Consider the following 14,264-nt stretch of genomic DNA (forward strand, 5'->3'; position numbering starts at 1 on the left):
CAGGGACATGGAGCTTCTCTTCAGCCCCAGACCATGCTTCTGGATGAGGGCCACGAGAGGCTTTATGTTGGGGCCAAGAATACTCTGTTCTCCCTTAGCCTGGACCAGGTCAACACACACCACAGAGAGGTAACCCCTCCCCCCCTCCCCCGACTGTTAAGCAGTGAGACATGTTGAACTCACAAACCCATAGGGCAATAGGTTAACCAAACGGAGTGTGCATGTGTAGGTCTGTGTTGAGCATAAAACAATACTTTGACTGAGTTTTTATAATTACAAACTAAAAAGGTGGAATGATAACCATATGAGTATGCAATGAAGATAATCGATGTTTGGTCACATTTTCAACCATACAGTACACTTAACTATGTGTACAATATATTTTATTTCTTTTTCAAAATTGTTTTTTCACAGATTCAGTGGGCTAGTACAGAATCTCAGGTCCAGGAGTGTTTGATGAAGGGAAGGGATAAGGTAAGGTACCCTCTACATTGCTGCATATAAATATATGTTCTCAACTGGGTGTGGTAGTATGGCTGAGATAGATTAGCAAGAGAAAAGCACAAATGCCCAGTTGATGATAGGCACTAACTTGGCATTTAGATATAAAGTAAAATTCATTTATAATGTAATAGACCCATTATAAAGATAGATACTGTCAGCATGTATGGATTATTTGCATATCTCACTGTGCTCATTATCCTTTGTTTAAACTGAAATATTGATGTTATTGATGAGGCCTGGGGTCTCATTTATGAACATTACGTAGACACAAAACACATGGTTTTATGAGTCAGATTTTTTGGCTTTTGGGCATACGTATACTCTTAGATATACGGTTTTACCACAGTTTTAAAAGATATAAGATTTACAATTTATATAAGACCCCTGGCATTTTTCCAGTACACAATTTTTTCTTGCTTGGCCTCAAATCACCTTCATGACTCCTCACCCAACCACCCTCCTGCCTCATCTCTGTGTCTATTCCAACAGTCAGAGTGTGCTAACTACATCAAGGTTCTGCAACAGTACAACCAGACCCATTTGCTTGTCTGTGGAACAGGAGCCTTTAACCCCATTTGTGTCCTGGTCAGAGTGGGACACACAGGGCAGGTGAGTCTCAGAGAAAGAATTAAAGCTTGTTTTCACAACCAAATATGCAAGCGGAATGCAAAGGGTTTCTCCTGCCAGAGGTCTTTTAAAAGTCAACGAACACTTTGACATTACTTGACTGTTCCATTGTGGATATTTCCAATTAGGTTTTTTCTTACTTTGCCTGCTTTAAAAGCTGTGGTTGCTTTGTGGCAGCAGAACTGATGAGTATTCTGACACAAATGCCAAATTTCCCATTGTGCACCTATATTTTCCCTCTTTAGTCGAAGCAGCCTAAACCTTTTTCACACTGTTTAGATGTTTCAGCCAGGAGGCGCTCCAAGAACTGTTAGTACAGCTTGGACTGCTGAGCTACATAAATTCATGCTACTACAGTTGAGTTTATCCTCCTAGCAACAAGGAGTGATGTGAGGTGGAAATGAAAAATGCAATGAGTAAGAGAGGGTCCACCCTTTTTCATCTCCATTTTTCTTTTCCTTAGAGGGAGAAAATCATTTTGCATAAAGTTGTCATTTAAAGCACTTTGATAAAAAAAAAAAAAAAAAAACACTTTCGTACATGTGACACACGTTCGGGGAGAACCAGGTTCTGTTTGAGCACGCTTTAAGAGGTCAGGGATGACTAATGTTCTTTCTCACTCAGGGGCAGTCTTGTATAAACTACTTGAAAGCAATACTTGAGTAAAAGCACAAGTGTTAAGCACTTTGGTAGAAGTAAAAGGCTCCTTTTTTATTACTTGAGTAATAGTCTTAAAGTATCTGATATTTACCATACTTAAGTATCACAAGTAATTTTCTTATATTTAAGTTTTTGTACTTAAGTACTAGAAGTAAAAGTAAAGAAAAACTTTGATTATGAACTTCATGGCCAAAGGTGTGCAACGTTTTTTTTGCCGCTTGGCAACAAGGTCACCAATTTTGTAGTGAAGTAAAAGTATACATATTTAGGAAATGTATCGGAGTAAAATGAAAAGTTTCCAGAAATATAAATAACAATGTAAAGTACAGATAAGTGAAAATTCTACTTAAGTACAGTTAGTACAGATAAGTTTTTGTACTTTGTTACATTACAACACTGCTCAGGGGTCAATAATATGTGTATGTGTATCAGCTGCACAGTAATGTTTTGCTTGCATTATGGTGTCCATGTAAAATTGACTGCATGCATCTGTGCAAGCACGTTGGTCCACAAGGTGACACATATCTCCCAGGTGTCAAACATGGAACAGTCCCTGGTGTGTGTGTGTTGTGTGTGAGTGTGCGCGTGTGTGTGTGTGTGTGTGTGTGTGTGTGTGTGTGTGGTGTGTGTGTGTGTGTTGTGTGTGTGTGTGTGTGTGTGTGTGTGTGTGTCTGGGTTGTATTTAGAGTGCAAGGAGGTTTTCACCCTGCATTCCAACACTGGTCCAATATAGGTCAACCAGGCCTGTCACACCATCCAAACAGGAACCACTCTCAGCCATCACTCATATCATTGGAATGCTCGTAGAGTGAGCAAAACTGGGACGATATAAGCCACTTAATCTCTCTACATGGTTGCCTCATATAAATTTCATACTTGCTGTATGAGATTACATCAAGTGTATGATTATCGTTAAGCTTGACGTGAATAGTATATATAATACATTTTAAAAAATTCAAGTGCCATTCATCCAGCCTACCGATGAGTCACAAATCAAGTGGACCACTGGCCATGACAAAAAAATAAATTAAAAAAAATCAGTGTACTCCATGTAGAGCAATTTTGTATCAGTCTATTTTACCTATTTTCCATTTGGTTTTGTTATTATATGATGGATGACTTGAACCCCAAAACTGACTTATCATATGCCAAGCAGTAGTCACAGCCCAGTAGGGTTCCGTGGCTGCTCATACATCAACTAAAGACATCCCCTCTGATCTGCCAGTGACAGTCATAAACTCTGTGTGGGACATAAGATATTAGCTGTGGGTCAGTAGGGAGTTTGGGTCTATCTATGTATGTGCGTGGGGGTTATGTGTGTGTTTCTGCCACCTGCTGTGCAGGACAATAAGATCAGAAGAGATAGAAGTAGTGAACTCACTAGAGAGCAGAACATTGTTGGTTATACACATCCAGTCAAAACCCAATCCATCACTCCTTGTCTCATCTATCTTTCTGTCTCCTCTCCACCTCGTCCATCATTTTCTGATCCCTCCTCCCTCAAATTCACCTATTTCTCTCTCTCCACGCACAACCTCCTATAGAGTTTGTCTGGATGTTGTTGAAGTCTTTGCAAGGGAACAGCTGTTGAGTGTGTATTTGCTGTATTCGTATTCATGCATGTTTGTGTAAAACTACTCCTGTATCCATGTGGTGTTCTCAGGACAAGTTTTCTATTGAAGAAGACAGTATCATGAGTGGCAGAGGACGCTGTCCATACGACCCCAACAGTCCATGCACGTCTACGCTTTCCAGTAAGACACTGTTCACTCATCATCTCACCATCAGCTGAACTAAAAGCACAATTGTGAGAATATGTTTGACCATGCATTTCCATATTAAAGACAGGTGTGCTCAATTTGTTGACCGCTGCCCAGTCAATACTGCCATCTTGTGGTCATTTGTCATGCCTGCATTTCAATTGCAGTAAAGGGGTTTCACATTTACAATAACAAATGCATTGTTATTAATTAAGGGGTTTGTGTGTGTGTGTGTGTGTGTGTGTGTGTGTGTACATTAGGAGGAGAGCTGTATATTGGCCTGTACACTGACTACTGGGAGAATGATGGTGCTTTTTGTCGACTTAACAACCAGACCTACACACGCACTGAGAGAGACGACAGGCAGCAACTCAATGGTTGGTGTGCATTACACGGAATGATCTCCATGTAAATGCAATGGAGTGGAGCATTGTTATACACAGTATATATATATATATATATATATATATATATATATATATATATATATACATATACATATACATATACTGTACATATGTATGTATAGTGTGACAGTTCAGAAAATGAGATGCTATTCACATGAAATGTTATTATTCATTTGTAAATGCTTAATAACCCTTACTTATCTTCCTTACTTATATGCCAAACCTGGTAGTTTCATGAATGATAAACGTTAAAGAAAATGTGACACTGGCAAAGATGTACTACACTATGCATTCCACATGATGGCAATATAACTGTCCTTAACATGACTGTTTCTAATTGAGGATTCATGAGGTTATTCTATTTTCTTTCATTTAATTTAAACAACATCTGCATTTATAAAGTTTTCTTCCAAACTAAGCTTGACAAATATTTAACTATTTTGAAGAGATCCCTACCATAGAACCCTTCCAAGACTATGAATTTAAAATAAACAGCTCATTATGGGCTTACTGTTTGCGCTACCTCCACTACCTCACTGTTTTTAACTTCTTTTTATTCACTTTAATTCCAAGCCTTTTTTTACAAATTCTTCGCCCTACAGAACCTAAATTTGTGGGGTCAGCGGTTATTCCTGACAACGATGACAGGGATGATGATAAAGTTTACTTCTTCTTCACTGAACGAGAGACGGATGCTGAGGGAGGGAACAAGGCTGTGTACACTCGTGTGGGGCGAGTCTGTGCGGTGAGAATGGAAATGATGTAGAAAGATTTCTGGCCATAGATCAGCCAAAGTACTGCACTCACATCCTATATCTGCCTTCATCTCTCAGAATGACCAAGGAGGACAGAGAATGCTCGTGAATAGATGGAGCTCCTTCCTGAAAACTCGTCTTATCTGCTCTGTGGCTGGACCAAATGGCATTGACACACACTTTGATGAACTTGGTGGGGCTACAAGGGAATTCTTTACACGCCACCTTATTTGTTTTAAACTTATAGGTTTCTATGCTTGACTGTATTGTACACATCTGCATCTATAGTATATCCTTCAAGATTTGGATTACAGACTTTTATTACATTGTGTCTGACCTGCAGTAGTGATAACCAGTAGGCGGGTTGAGGGGTGATGCCATCCCCCTTGTTAGCAAAATGACAAAAATGTATTCCCCTTGTTAACTTGTAATATTCCTTAAACTATAAAGCTCTGCCAATCAGAGATAAGTATTCAATTTATGTAAAAATAAAGAAAGGTTAATCTTTGAAAAACAGAAAAACATGTAACAAGGCTCACTGCTGTTCTGAAGGTATTTTAAAAATCCACAAGACTCTTCTATCCATCTGGATGAAAAACTTTCCTATCTGTCTGCTGCAGGATAATCTCTTTCTCAATCTGTTAGGAGTGATTGTAATACCTTGATTTACAAAGCCCTGTAGTTTAACAAACTGTCTCAACCATGCTAACAGCTTTTAGAAGCTATACTTAGCCCAGCAGTGCTTTGATCTAAATGCTAATGTCAGTATGCTAACATGCTCACAATCACAATGACATACTATCATGCTGATGCTTAGTTTGCCATGTTCACCATCAACCCGGTCTCACGCTAGTTCGTGAAATGGTCACGTTTGTTGGATTTGTTGATTTGTGCACAGCTCACATTAATGTTGTTAATTTTGTGTACAGGTCACGATTTTCAAACGTGACCATTTCACGAACTGTCATGACACAGGGCTGCTCTGTGGGACACAACAACAGGGAAATTAAATGTCACATGATGGGACGATGACAACAACTCGTGCTGGGACATAATTCGCAGTCTCTGTGGCACGCAACAACAAGGAAAAAAAACGCCACACGCCGACAACAACGGGACAGTTGTGGTTAGGATGAGAATAACGCACAAAGAAACTGCAACACACGGGACGTGATCTTTGGTCTCTGGGGTGAAAGTCTTGTGTTGTTTGACCCATCCACCACTCCAACAAACCTCCCAGGCTTTCAATTCTACTCGCTACCAAAATAGGCTTCCCATCAAAATACATTACTTCAAAATTCATAATTAACACACAAAAATGACATCATCAACATGACCTGTACACAAATCTATAGATTAAATAAGGTGACCATTTCACAAACTGCCATGAGACTGGGCTGTTTCACCATGTCAAAGTTGTTGAGACTTTTTACTAAAACTCAACAATGCTGTGACTAACAAATGCTAATTTCTACATTTTGTTCTTCAGAGGATGTTTTTGTGCTCAAGAACAAGGATGGAAAAAAACCAGAAGTCTTTGGCCTCTTTAGCACAACAAGGTGAGTGGAGGGTGACGTCAGCATTTCATCATACAATCACAATTTTACTATCTATCAAATCACTAAGACAAACTTTTTTTGCAGTGCGGTGTTTAAAGGCTATGCAGTGTGTGTCTATCACATGGATGATATAAGAGCAGCCTTTAATGGTCCATTTGCCTACCGAGAGAAACCAGAGCATCACTGGACACCATATGAGGACAAAGTCCCTTACCCTCGACCTGGATCTGTGAGTCTTAAAGTCTGAAAAAGTAATGTTTATGGGATGTCATTCCCAAATGCACCCACATTATGCAATCACTGCATTCTCTAATAGCCTCTGCCCATGACACACGTCCTTTGGAATAGAGCATGTAGGACAGCTCTGGTAAATGTCAGCACTGTTGTAGCTACCTCAGCAGGTCATAAAGGGACAGCCTGTGCCAAACTAAAGAATGTCAGCTTTTTTACTACACTGTATGAAGGGTCAATGTAATTAATGGCCCTCCTGTGTCTCTGTCCCTGCTCATTCCTTTACTCCCTGTATTTCTGTCACACCTTCTCCTTAACAGTGTGCCAGTAAAGTGAATGGTGGTGGCTTCTCCAGCTCAAAGGAGTTTCCTGATGAGGTTTTGCGGTTTGCGCGCTCTCATCCTGTGATGTACCGTCCAGTCCTTCCCCAGCACCGTAGACCTGTCCTGCTGCAGACAGAGCCAGGCAGAAGAAAGCTGACCCAGATCGCTGTTGACAGAGTCCAAGCCCAGGATGGACACTATAATGTTCTCTACATCGGCACCGGTACACACACTGTAAAGAATGAATACCTATTGCGCTTTATCCAGAATGCCATATGCATGTTACGATTGACAAAATGAAAGACAAATAGTCCCATGCATAAACACATTTTGCCATCAAAAGTTATATTTTATCAGCAAGTCAAATATTAGTAAAAGATATATTTGTGAAATAGTTGTTGCATAAAATGAGACAGTTTTAAACTGTACGTTTTGATGAGAATGTTATGCAATTACTTTTTTTACATTTTTATAAGTAACAGTGTAACATTAATGTCTACTTTTATTAGACGACTCAGTGGTGTTGAAAGTTATTACCATCTACAACAAAGACACAGACACTATGGAGGAGGTGCTGCTGGAAGAGCTGCAAGTATTCAAGGTACCCTAATTTTAGCAACAAAATGTGAAAACAGTGGAACCAAGCATATTCTGCCTTTTACTGCATACATATCCCAGTTGATTCTATTTCATATAGGCTTTGCCCTCTGAGAGCTACTGGCTTATCCTCTTTGCGCATGCGCAGTCATGAAGATTTCTTTTGCGAGCTTGTGCCCAGCCCGGGCCTTGATTATGTCTGCAGTTACGTCTGCAGTTACTGTATTTCAAAGTTGCACGACCATAGAACTGCTCCTTATTTTTCTTCAGCGACAATCAGTTTGAAGACTTTGAAGAACAGCTGTGCTAGCACCCTGCCGGCCGCCGGCAGTTCTGCGGCCGCTTACTCCCGGAGGAACAGAAGCGCAGAGTGGACAGTAAAGTAAGGAAAGGATACCACTGGGGAGGGGATCTCTTTGGTAGGCAGCGAGTCCGCTGACTCAATCCCCCGAAGACGGTTCCCTTGCCGGCTCCCCCTCCTTCCCGTTGGAAGGACTGGAACTCATAACGGCGGAGGATGACGAAGTTCCCGCTAGGGCAACTGTCTCTGCTGATGTTGCAGATCTATGGTCACGGGTCCGTAACCGCGGACGTAATAGCCATGCTGGGCACAAGGGTGCGAAAGAAATCTTCACGACTGCGCATGCGCGAAGGGGTTAACCCAGTAGCAACAGCTCTTAGGGGGCTACGCCTATACTCATAGAATCAGGAGTTACAATACATAACTATTGTTATTACTGCAGTCCTGCAATAATATGTAGTATTTTGAAAACACTGATTGCTGTTTTGCTTCCTTTCCATCAACAGAGGGCCGCAAGTATGATTTTCATAATGATTGGAATATAAATTCTACATAGATCAGTAATATTTGAAAACTTGTTTGCAGTTGCTGCTGCCATTTTAATTTAAGGCCTGATTTGGGATGGATAAAAGTTTGACAAAGGCCTTCAGTGACAAAGAACTTAATGTCAGCTCTTGTTATTTCATTTGAATAGCATATGATGAGACACTGATTAACATTCATGTTTGAATAACAGTTGTGTCCTGGTTGCAGGTGCCAGCACCAATAAGAGAGATCATAATCTCACCTAAAATGGTAAGACGAACATCGGAATCTTCACATTGTTGTTCATTCATGCAATTCTGTTGTTTAGCCAAAAGATGTTAACGTTGGAAAACTTGCTATTACTTTGCAATGATTTAATACATATATGTACTGTTGCCTACCTGTGGCTATATAATCCACTTGAATGAATTAAAGACATGTTTCTTTATATCAAAACTGTGTCTTTATATTAATGGTCCATGCTGTTGGGTCCACAGCAACAGCTGTATGTCGGGTCAGAAGTGGGTGTGGCTCAGGTCAGACTGCATCAGTGTGACCTCTATGGCTCAGAATGTGCTGATTGTTGCTTGGCCAGAGACCCCTACTGTGCCTGGGATGGTCTGACCTGCTCCAGATACTACCCTGCTGGAGTTTACACCAAAAGGTAACAGCACACACTAAAACAGAACCCATCTTTTCACCCTACAGATGTTGTGTTTGTCTGTGTGTGTGTGCGTGCATGAATGCGTTTGTGCGTGCGTACGTGCATGCGTCCATGTTTGTGTGTGCCAGCTCTTCACACCATTTTCAGTACTTCCTAGCTCTTCAATCCATCATATCATCTTCTTCTGAATGTCACAATGCTCTGAATGTGGTTTGCTAAGTTGTTATCATAGAGTCTGAGAGACATGACAGCCAGGTGTTGAGTGATGCCTATCAATATTCTCTTCTCCTTTTTTTATTTCTTTTTATTTCCTTTCACCAATCTCTTGCACTTTCATCACATGTTAAGAATTACTCTACCTCTCTTTTTCCCTCGTTCCCATCTCAGCAGACGATTCAGGCGGCAAGATGTTCGCCATGGCAACGCCGTCCAGCTGTGCAATGGGCTGCAAATTGATGGTTAGTGTATAAAATGACTGTGTATAAAATGGCTGTTTGATGCGTATGTGTGTGCGTGTGTGTGTGTGCGTGTGTGTGTGTGCATGGGCATGCTTGTGTGTATTCACTGCAATCAAAAAATGTGCATTGCGTGCAAGCAAGGGAATGATGCAGATCTTTAGAAGCATTAGACTGAATATGAAAAAATATGAACTCTTCATGTGTCATTGCAGTTAAAACTAAGAGTTTAGTGAGTTTGTACCGAGGCGATAGATTGGGTACAACAATCCACTCTTGTCAGCTATTAAAAGGTCACGTCAGTTTATTGCTATCTCTCTTGCCTCACTGTCATTTGTGTGTGTGTGTGTGTGTGTGTGTGTGTGTGTGTGTGTGTGTGTGTTTGTGTTTGTGTGTGTAGATGAACAATGGCACAGAGGTGAAGAGAGGCTGGTGTACGGTGTGGAGAGCAACAGCACTTTACTCGAGTGTGTCCCTAGATCACTCCAAGCAAAGGTACTCTGGTTCGTACAGCAAGACGAAGAAAAACATGAGGTGAGTTCAATGAACCTATACATATGTAAAAATACAACTGTAAACATATTATTATTATTATTATTATTATTATTATTATTATTATTATGTTTATACTGAAAATATAATACACTACATGAGAGATATGAAAAGAAAGTTGCACAGTGTGCAGGGTTAGTCAGGTGAGGGTTAGTTAACGTCAATCAGATTTTGCTACTTACTCTTATTATGGAGACTGTGTATCTCATGTATCTCAAAACCTTATAAAATACATTTAATCAGAATATACTGTATGTAAACATTATATTCAAACATGTTTTGTATAGTACAACAGAAACCTGGGATGGTCACAGTATACAGCATACCTCACAGAAGTCACTGTATTGAGTGCACTATTGATGTTCTATCATTCCTCAATGTATCCTTTAGTTCTGTAGATTTCTCTTGGGAGAAGACTAAATGCAGCAGTCTGAATTGACTTTAATAATGGTTACATCAATGGCTTTTTATCGTCATGTAGGTTCGAGGTGATGAGCGGATTATCATGACCTCCCACGGGCTTCTGTTTTTACGAGTGAGAAGCTCTGATGCTGGTGTGTACGTGTGCCAGACTGTGGAACATGGATATGTGCACACATTATTACGCATCTCTCTACACGTGCTCAGAGGGGAGAGGGTAGAGTCAGCGATCCACAGGGCTAACGATGGGGATGGAGAGAAAGCTGCACCTCTATGCCACTCCTCTATGGGCCACTCACCAGGCCCCAGTATCAGTCCCAGGGCTCTGGTGCCACCCTCAGTCCCAGGCCCCCACTCCAAGCTGTGGTACAAAGAGTTTCTCCAACTGATTGGCTACGGGGATGCCCAGAGAGTAGAGGAGTACTGTGAGAGAATGTGGTGCTCTGTTAAAAAACGTAAAAAGACCAAAAGGAAGTATGTTCCTCCGGGTGGCGAGAAGAGAGGGAAAGGGAGAGGAGAGGAGAACTCCCACCGAGCGCCAAGGCACACCTTGGACACCTGAGGAGACTCAAGATTGACTGCACGCACACACACACACACACACACACACGCACGCACGCACACACACACACACACACACACACACACACACACACACACACACACAAACAGTCTAAAGGTCAGACTTCCTCAGTGTTTCTACCATGTCAACGGTTTTCACAGAAAAAAAACATCTGTAGCAGGCTGTCTAGCTGTTGTAGCTACATTTATAGGATCAGTAGTTTGACTATGATGTTTGTACTTATTTTAAAAGGCGAATAAAAAGGTGAATACAATACATGTCAGTGTCAGAGCAGAGGGCCTGGGAAGAGATTGACAACTGATTCAGTGACATTGCCTCTGATCTGAGACAGAATATAATATATTAGCTCCTGTGGACTGACCCAGCCCAACCCAGCTGTCAATCCAAACGCACACAGAGACTTGCTAGAAACTTGCTACACTAAACCTATGCCCCACCTCTCATTCAATGGCTCAATATGACAAACTCTTACTGTATCTATTATGAGAGAAACTATGTTAAAGATAATGGCCTTCAAATCTTTTTTGATACTATGATAACTTATTTTCTTGGTCTTTACTTTGAGTTATGTAGTTGTTTTTAGATGTCATGAACTGGAAAATATAGTGTTGTTTTTGTACAGTGAAAAATGCCTTGAGCTATATTATGCTGATAATTTGATTATAACATGGTCATGTCTGTGGTGTGTGTGGTTATAATGGCCACAGCAAGCCAACACATACAGTAAGATATTGCAATGCCACTATTATGGATATTTAAGGGGTTTGTTTTAATTATAAGTATGCCCTCAATGGAAAAAATTACTATCCAAGCACTTGTGAAAACAGTAACAGTAGTATGAAAAGTGGTCCCTTCAGTATATATTATTGTTATTGTAAGTGTGTACATTTACATCTACAGTTGTGATCAAATGTACCAACAGTATTTTGTATTGCGTATTGTATTTATCTCAATTTAGGGTGGTCTTTGTGTGCACATCTGGTATCTATTACTGTGTATACAAAAAGTCATCCTTCACAGCTAGCTGCTCCCCCTTCTTTCCTTATTTCTCCCTCTCTTACTTGTTCTCCCTATCTCCCTCTATCACCCTTTCTTCCCGTTTCATTTACCCTCTTTTGTTCGTCTGTAATGATGGTGCAGATGGGAATCATAATTACAACACCACCCTCAGAAGAAAAAAAACATACACATAAATGTTAGGGTGACCATCCAAGCATGCCATTAGAAAAAGTGATGAGTCTGCCTTCTCATGAATATTCAGTTAATCCTAAAATGACAGAAACATCAAACAATGTGATGTTACAGTGAAATGCGTTGTAGTGGTTGTGCTAACAATATAGTCTGGAGGATCACCTCTTTTTCCATGTTGTGCCTTATTTGTCACTTAAGAAATTTGACCTTGTTGTATTTCTCGTATTCATAATGAGATAAAAACAATCGCTTGGTCTCTGTCAAGGCCTTATGTCATCATTCTCCTTGAATATTCTTCAACTAAGAGCTTTGACTTGTGTCTGCTATACCTCTTATAAATACCTGCCATTAAAAAAAGATGGACTATCTTTCCCTCGTTTCACCTCTGTGGTTTAGTCATCAATAATGACAAAGTATACTCAGTCCACGTCCACACACAGACATGTTGAGAGTCCGAGCCAGTGAAGCAGAATATAAAGAGGTTAAGAGAGAGGCGTGTCACTTAGATTAAAACATACATTTTCATATGTAAGTTTTTTTTATTTTATTGGGCAACTACTGTAAACATGATTAAAGAAGTTGCTATGTTTCCTAATATTGTAGAATGTGCCATATGCTGGTGAAATACTAAGTCTAGTGCAACCGGTAAGGAATGATTGTACTTTTTTGAGCTGTACACTAGGACACCACACTCATTCAAATTCTGTCTAGGTATACCTGAGTCTGTGGGGTGCTGAAGGCATTTGAGAATGGAATTCACGCTGCTGATATATTCCACATGGCTACCATAGCAACAGGCTCTGAACCAGTTCAGTTCCCCTCCTCATCAAAGCTCTCTCTCCCTCTCGCTCTCTCTCTCTGTCAAGTTTTAACACTGTTACTCTGGCCACTGGGCCCCTTCCAGCCATGCTCCCTGTAGCCACTAATAGATCACACTCTAATGTATACTGGTCCTCTTAGTTAAACTTAAAAGTGCCTTCTTTTCTGCAGGGACTGAAGCTGGCATTTGCCTGCTGGATGGAGCTTCTGACCCCACAGTAAGATGCCATATGGGAACAGATGCAAAAATAGAGAGTTGGAGCTGCACATGTTTTCTTCTAGACATCAATCATTTTGAGTTTCAAGAGGTCAATTACATGTAATGAAATACTGTAAATCCATTCAGCAACAAATAGATAAAAATGTCAAAGGTCACTGATAAACAGGCTGCTGCACATGTCTGTCACAGTGTGAAGATGACAGTGATTATCCTTTTCCTCTATTGGCACCCATCTCCTTATTTCCTGCCTCTTTTGTTGCCCCCACGCAGTGCTGTTTCTATCAGGAGCCAATGCACTAGAACGCTTTATTACAAGTAAAAATTTCAGAGAGGAAGGAGAGTTTATGAGGCGTAGGATAATGAACATTGGAGGACAAAGAATAAAAGAGCCTCGACAGCCATTAACACTCCACATTCTGTCAGTGTGTACAGTATTTTGTGGTTATGTGCACATGTTTTGGGGACTTTTTGGGGGTTTGCATAGAAGTCTTGATGGTAAACAAGAATAAAAGCATGGCAGATAGAAACAGATCACCATCTCTCTTGCTCTCTCTCTCTCTCTCTCTCTCTCTCTCTCTCTCTCTTCTTCCTTTGCTTTAGTCTTATTCGTGATATGCAAGGCACACACCACCATGGCAAAATGTCTCTTGCTTTCATACCATTCACTACATTAACTCTCGTTTAGTCTTTCATCCTGAACTGTAAGCTACAGATTAAAGCCTCTGAAAAATAAATTGATGTTCACATTCTGGATTTACGTCCTCAGCCTTCATGTAGGTTCTTATTACAGTGCTCCGTCGCACCTCAGTGCTTTTAATATTTCCAAAAGATTCGCCATGTTGGATTTGTTCAAATATGTGGCCATTTTATCAAATTTTTTTGTTTATATGTCCAGAGCAAGTCTTTGTTTTTATCTCTAGTTGTTTTCAACAAGTGCAAAAAGTGTAAAAAGGTAAAGATAAACACTTTAAATACAATACTCTGTGCACTGATCAGTTATCCGATAAGTAAAGGGGAAATATTATCAGTAAAGACACAGGCAGGAGGTTGCCCTGCAATATCAGATTAGAACAAAAGGGACTCTATATTATTTACATAATACATATATTCG

General features: G+C 40.4%; 1 protein-coding gene across 3 annotated transcripts in view; it reads left to right on the plus strand.

Moving 5' to 3' along the window:
- The window catches only part of sema3e (sema domain, immunoglobulin domain (Ig), short basic domain, secreted, (semaphorin) 3E), a 23,824-nt gene extending 10,144 nt beyond the window's left edge, over window positions 1-13,680 (plus strand). For 2 of the 3 annotated variants that reach the window (XM_032524519.1, XM_032524521.1), the window contains 16 exons: window positions 1-129; window positions 415-474; window positions 994-1,113; window positions 3,455-3,545; window positions 3,812-3,928; window positions 4,561-4,703; window positions 4,792-4,906; window positions 6,203-6,272; window positions 6,357-6,501; window positions 6,824-7,049; window positions 7,336-7,427; window positions 8,478-8,519; window positions 8,747-8,913; window positions 9,301-9,371; window positions 9,769-9,902; window positions 10,402-13,680. The exon at window positions 1-129 is cut by the window's left edge and continues 32 nt beyond it. In XM_032524519.1, the coding sequence (XP_032380410.1) occupies window positions 1-129; window positions 415-474; window positions 994-1,113; window positions 3,455-3,545; window positions 3,812-3,928; window positions 4,561-4,703; window positions 4,792-4,906; window positions 6,203-6,272; window positions 6,357-6,501; window positions 6,824-7,049; window positions 7,336-7,427; window positions 8,478-8,519; window positions 8,747-8,913; window positions 9,301-9,371; window positions 9,769-9,902; window positions 10,402-10,902 (2,223 nt within the window). In that variant the 3' untranslated portion in view covers window positions 10,903-13,680. The remainder of the gene's footprint in view (window positions 130-414; window positions 475-993; window positions 1,114-3,454; window positions 3,546-3,811; window positions 3,929-4,560; window positions 4,704-4,791; window positions 4,907-6,202; window positions 6,273-6,356; window positions 6,502-6,823; window positions 7,050-7,335; window positions 7,428-8,477; window positions 8,520-8,746; window positions 8,914-9,300; window positions 9,372-9,768; window positions 9,903-10,401) is intronic. The other variant, XM_032524522.1, reaches the window with a different exon arrangement.
- The last annotated feature ends 584 nt before the right edge of the window (window positions 13,681-14,264 follow it).

The sequence above is a fragment of the Etheostoma spectabile genome, chromosome 8, assembly GCF_008692095.1.
Source record: "Etheostoma spectabile isolate EspeVRDwgs_2016 chromosome 8, UIUC_Espe_1.0, whole genome shotgun sequence".
NCBI lineage: Eukaryota > Metazoa > Chordata > Actinopteri > Perciformes > Percidae > Etheostoma > Etheostoma spectabile.